Source organism: Odontomachus brunneus, unplaced genomic scaffold (assembly GCF_010583005.1).
Source record: "Odontomachus brunneus isolate Ranch 3 - 2012 unplaced genomic scaffold, Obru_v1 Obru_scaffold_034, whole genome shotgun sequence".
In the NCBI taxonomy this organism is placed as follows: Eukaryota; Metazoa; Arthropoda; class Insecta; order Hymenoptera; family Formicidae; genus Odontomachus; species Odontomachus brunneus.
The window spans coordinates 500,345-506,112 of record NW_022639484.1 but is presented as its reverse complement, the minus strand read 5'-3'; the positions used below and the strand labels follow the sequence as shown (position 1 = coordinate 506,112).

General features: G+C 30.9%; 2 protein-coding genes across 4 annotated transcripts in view; one reads left to right on the top strand and one right to left on the bottom strand.

The window, feature by feature from the left end:
* Positions 1 to 1,503, top strand: part of LOC116843671 — a 10,065-nt gene extending 8,562 nt beyond the window's left edge. Inside the window, exon 5 of the mRNA XM_032814292.1 lies at positions 797 to 1,503. Within this exon, the coding sequence (XP_032670183.1) occupies positions 797 to 1,142 (346 nt within the window). The 3' untranslated portion in view covers positions 1,143 to 1,503. The remainder of the gene's footprint in view (positions 1 to 796) is intronic.
* LOC116843669 (probable U3 small nucleolar RNA-associated protein 11) overlaps positions 1 to 4,389 on the bottom strand; it is a 15,509-nt gene extending 11,120 nt beyond the window's left edge. For 2 of the 3 annotated variants that reach the window (XM_032814290.1, XM_032814289.1), the window contains exons 1-2: positions 4,283 to 4,389; positions 3,385 to 4,168 (exon numbers count right to left, since the gene is read on the bottom strand). In XM_032814290.1, coding sequence (XP_032670181.1) covers positions 3,390 to 4,148 — 759 coding nt within the window. In that variant the 5' untranslated portion in view covers positions 4,149 to 4,168; positions 4,283 to 4,389 and the 3' untranslated portion in view covers positions 3,385 to 3,389. Of the gene's footprint in view, positions 1 to 3,303; positions 4,169 to 4,282 lie in introns of those variants that run through there. The other variant, XM_032814287.1, reaches the window with a different exon arrangement.
* Between the last annotated feature and the right edge of the window lie 1,379 nt (positions 4,390 to 5,768).

The window sequence follows — 5,768 nt, the reverse complement described above, 5'->3', positions numbered from 1 at the left end:
AAGGTCAAACTGATGTGATCAGTAAATACATCTTTTTAAACGCCACAACTTTTATCTGAAACATTTTTTTCTAAAATGCTTAGTTTTCGAGATATTTCACCGGTCCGGGACTTTTTGAACACCCTGTATAGTCAGAAAAGTGAAGCCAACATGTACATCAGCCCTTCTGTCCTCTGTTTCTTTCTGCACAGATAAAGTGTGCAATAAGATTTTAATAAGACTTTTGCTTGCCGGTCTAGTCGGGGTACTGGTGCGCTCTGTAATATTATGGAAACGAGAAATAGATGCACGCGCAACAAAAAAGTGATAAAATAGAGAGAAAACTCTATCCCCTGTATTCTCGCTCCTTTTCTAGTAGCCTTCACTCAATTAGACGACAGAACGAAGGGCGTTCGGAGTCCATGTATACTATGGCCCGTATTCTGAGTTCTCTTTTAACGATAAATGAGCCTCTAAAAATGACTCATAGCCAATCAGAAAGCTTATAAGCCACTTTTAGAGGTTCATTTATCGTTAAAAGAGAACTCAGAATATGAGTCTATGTCCATAGGTTATGGTGTCTGCTTCGTCAAGCTATTAGCGCATTTTAAACCTTAAAATTGGCACTTCAAAACGCGCTAAACGACGGGAAGAAATTTGAATTTAAACTGAAGTTATAATTGATTAAAGATAAAGGCACCGAATTTATTTGCGCATCTAATATTTAACAAATCTGTTATAAAGTTTGCTCTGTCTGGGCATTTATTTTTCAATTTAGCTTGCGACTTCTGTTATTCAAATCCTTCTTTCTACTCAGATCCATCACGGCTTGCCTTCGTCTAGACATTTACGCCAAAAAACAGCTGTGGCAGATCAATTACAATTGCATAAACGTGTTGACGGAGTTACCGACGATTCCCACAAATATCACGCTGAGAATGACGAATAGACAAAACGAAGGAAATACTCTGATAGAATATAGACCTACCGAAGAATTGTCGATGACAGAATCAACGACAAGAATAGTAACGGAGCAAATGATGACTATGAGAATGTCGGAAGTGAATTCTGCAGGAACAGTTGGGATAACAGGTCAAGCGAATGGAACGACTGAGGTGTTGGAAACGAGTTCTGATCAAACGGAGCAGATGATTGTTGATTAAAAAATAATGTGAGTGCAAATAACAAATAAGTGATAAATTTAATGAAAATATAAGGAACATTATAAATAATACAAGGTAGAAATAAGAAATATAAAATAAGAGAAAAATGGGAGTACACACACACACGCGCGCGCACACACATCCACAGACACCGTGCATCATATTTTCAAATGATTGATAAGCGATAATTATATTTTTTTATAGCTACTTTCTTATTTTTTATTAACAGGAATAAACACATTTAGCTAGTAATTCTAAGTAGTGTTTTGAAACATTTTTTTAAATGTTAGGATTATTTAAACAAAAATATAATGAAATACATAAAGATTGCTTGATCTATTGTGATAGTTCCACTATATCATCTATACATATACAAGAGTTTAATCCGTTTTGTGCTTTGAAAGAATAAAGTATTATCTTTTATTAGTATTATCTTTTATTATCTTTTATATCTTTTATTAGTTTTTATCTTATTATTTAATATACATATTTTCAAATTTTATAAACTTACTTGTACATCTTTTCATACTGTGTATAATACATTTAGTAACATTTCAAGCAATAACATGTTTAATTTTGGACTCACTAATTTTCTTAACTTGCACAAGTAATTTCTTGGAAGAGAGATTCCTGTTTTTTGTAGAAACAGTAAAACTATATTGTACAGGAGTTTTACCTTTTAAAAAAGAATCCATATTTATATACTATTATATTATTATCATATTATTATCATTTAAACAAATTAATCTCATATATTAGATTTGGGAAATAAGCATTACATAATACTGTTATGATTATAAGTTACATTTTGTCTGTAATTATTTACTAAGAATATTAACCTTTCTAAATGTAACTATATCAACAGCAGAGTTACATTTCTTGAATAGTAATAACAAATATAATTGAAACTTTTATGGTCAGTTTGTGAATATATGTAGAATGCATATACATGAGTGACAAAACTGTCAAGAAAAGGATCTTCAAAACTTAATGAAAATAGTACTAGCTCAGTACTTCTTGTAACAACTCATTACATTATGAATGAGAATAATTGCAATGAATAATTTCTAAAGATTAGTAATGGTAGTCAGTTTTTTCAATAGAAAATGAGTAACCTTAGTATATAATACTCTTAAGATTAGAAGTTACTTTTTGTTTTTGTAACTATTTAATAAACATATTAACTTTCTTAAATATAACTGTAACAGTAGCAGAATTACATTTTTTAGATAATAGTAATAATATAATTAAAACTTTTATGATTGATTTGTGAATGTAGAATAAATATATCTGAGACAAGCGATATCAAATAATCAAGAAAAGAATCTTAAAACTTAATGAAAATAGTAGTAACTCAGTACTTCTTGCAATAATTAATTATATATTTAATACCAATAACGGTAATAAGTAATTTTTCAAGATTAACAGGTAATAAGTAATTTTTCAAGATGGTAACAGTAAATTTGTTTAATAAATAATGAGTAATCTTGATGTGTACTCTCTTAAGATTAGAAGTTACTTTTTGTCTATAACTATTTAATAAGGACATTATTTTTCTTAAATGTAACTGTAACAAAGTAGCAAAATTATATTTTTTGGATAATAGTAACAAATATAATTGAAACCCTTAAGATTTATTTGTGAATGTGTAAAATAAATGTATCTGTAGACAAACTGTTAAGAAAAGATTTTTTGAAACTTGATGAAAACTACTAATTTAATATATCTTATAATAAATCATTAATTATTTAATGCCAATAACGGTAATGAGTAATATTTTAAGATTAGTAATGGTAATAGTAAGTTTTTTCAATAGGTAAGACCTAGTTGACAATCTTGTTTTAAATCATAAGTATTGATTAAGTATAATCGATTATCCTTGGAATATAATCCAAGCAGATTTTTCTTTTCCTTTCTTTCTTCTTCATCTTCTTGAACATTAAACTCTAAACTCAGCTGTCAAAATTTATAATAATTTGATAATTCTAAACAATACATGTGAAACTACATGTTTCCTAATGAGTCACATGTTTATTATTATGTTCATTACCATATACACAATATTTGTTAATAAGAAAGGGGATGAGGAATAATACATTATTAGAGAATAACGTATGAATAAATATATACTTTGATATTTATAATAAAAGTAACATATATGTACACTTTTTTGTGATATTTAATAATGGTAATAAAAAATTATGAAATACAAACACATATATATATATGTACGTACACTTACATAAGTCATCGTTTTCTCTCATATTTCCATTTATAGATAGGAGCAGAAACCTTTGTACCAGGCTTTATACATTTTGGCTTTGTGATCTTTTGGTCCTTCAGTGCAGTACGCATTTCCAATTTTTGTTGCACGATCGTTAATTCGCGTTCTCTATCGAGCCTCTTGGCGAGTTCTGTATAAGACATGTGATTCTTCTGCTGGAGTTTGGCCATAGCCTTCTCATCTAATTCTGGCAGCTTCATCTTGCTCAGCTGGCTCATTCTTGGTCGATTGATTCGTCTGGATAGCAATGCAGGATGAGTGTCCAATTTCTTAGCTAGGTCGAAATTCTTCATCTCCTCATTGTTATCTACGAAGAAGATGTGTTGATTCTTCGTCTCATTAGCTGTGTCGATCATGTGTAATTCGCTCTGTAACTTGTTTATCTTCCTTGACTCAAGATGTTTTCTATATGCTATATATTTGATATCCTGTGTCTCCATTAGCTTGATTTGCTCGGGTGTGTGTTCTGCCTGCTTCTTTTCTTTGTGTACGCCATTCTCCAATTTGGAATTGATCATATGAAAATGGAACTCATCCGGATTTTTGTTGAGTGCACGCTTCCGCAGAAGCTTGATCGTCGCCTGCTTCTCCTGGAAATCCTTAGCTCTGGCGACATAGTCCTTCTTCTTTTCCAACAAGCCCAGGTGTCTGCGGGCTTCTGGTTGATGACGTTCCCGGTGAGTTTTCTGGCCTACCTTTCCAGCTTTCTTCCACGAGGACATTTTAAGGCTAATTGTGTGATCTGTAAAAATATTTACAGATATATATTCGTACATGATGTATGAAGATTTGACGAAAATATAAGTAAATTAAATAACAAAGTATAAATAAGAGTCTTGATTATTGTATGATTTACCCTTTTTATATTCACTGAAAAAATCACTATTGTCTCAACAATATCTGTTGATCGTATACCATGTGCTACATAACCTCATTCATAACAGCTGTATTAGTGGCGCCACGAACAAAAGCAGAAGGAAGCAGAATCGACATTCGATTCTGTTAAAGGATCGATTGTCTTTCGATGATCGATTCTCGATGTTTTTAAATTCAATGAGTCTTTTAGGATGCGTTTGTCTTGTATACTTTTTCGCTTATAGCGTTAACGCTTACAGCATTTTCGTTCGTTCATCTTGGCTATAGCGAGGAAACGTTAGTCTCAAGACGAACGCGTTAAAAGAAAATAAATAATTGCTGATATATGCAATGCAAGAATTGTACACAATAATATTTTCATCCTCATTAGAGGAAAATGATGAAGGTGAAGAAGAAATGGCTTTAATAAACAATATATGTGAAAAAAAATATTATAATACAATCCATTTTGTTTTTGTATATTTGGCTCCTTTTTATTTTCTTTCTTTGTGATGTTGGAGTAATCTCTACTTTCACCTTGAATTATATTCTTTTTATTTTTTCTACATTTAGGTTAAGTTTTGCTATACTTTGTGTTCGTCTAGTAGTACTTACGCTATTGAAGACTTACCTATTTCGAGATAGTGAATAGTAGCGTAAATTGATGACATTTTCGCCATGAAATTGTGACGTCATGGCCTCTCTGTAACGCTTCAAAGCGCCAAGACGAACGACGAAAACGACGCTTGTGAACGCTATTAGCGAAAAAATGTCCAAGATGAACGCACCCTTAGTAGTCTTTCCATTCAATACTGTCATTTTCTCATTAAATTTTGCTAAATGCATGACCTCTATATGTACTACATGCTTCATTTGAGCCACTTTGAAGCTTATCCTATTCGGATTTTTATTTTTAATAATATAATGTGGGCAAAGACTCCAATCTTAATAAATAATAACAATACAATACAATACAATAGATAACGATAAATGATAACAACACCATAAATAACAATAAGTACATCTGGTACTACAAGCATTCCTCTAACTGAGCATTCAGTGAACTCTTGCATCTGATTGATATGTTCCTTTAATTGACATATTCCTTTAAATCTAAAAATATTTACCAATCGGATGCAAGAGTTCACTGAGTGCTCAGCGAGCAGTTGTGGTAACAAACTGCTCGCTTAACTTTAACTTAACTTAGTTACATTTTTACACTTTTAACTTTTAACTTAACTTAGTTACATTTTATCGCTAATTATTAACTTTTAATTCGATTATTTTGAAGTTAACCATGTCATAAAGGTGTTGCGAGACATCGAAAAGTTGTTCAATGTAGGAGGGCTCATTTTCGACAATTTTCGAGGAAAAATGTCCGATAAAAATTTCTAAAAAGCTTTATTACTTAAATTTAATAAGTATCTGTAAATACAACATGTTTCTAAATAAGGTCTATATTTGTTTTTTCCGTTATTTGTAAAACT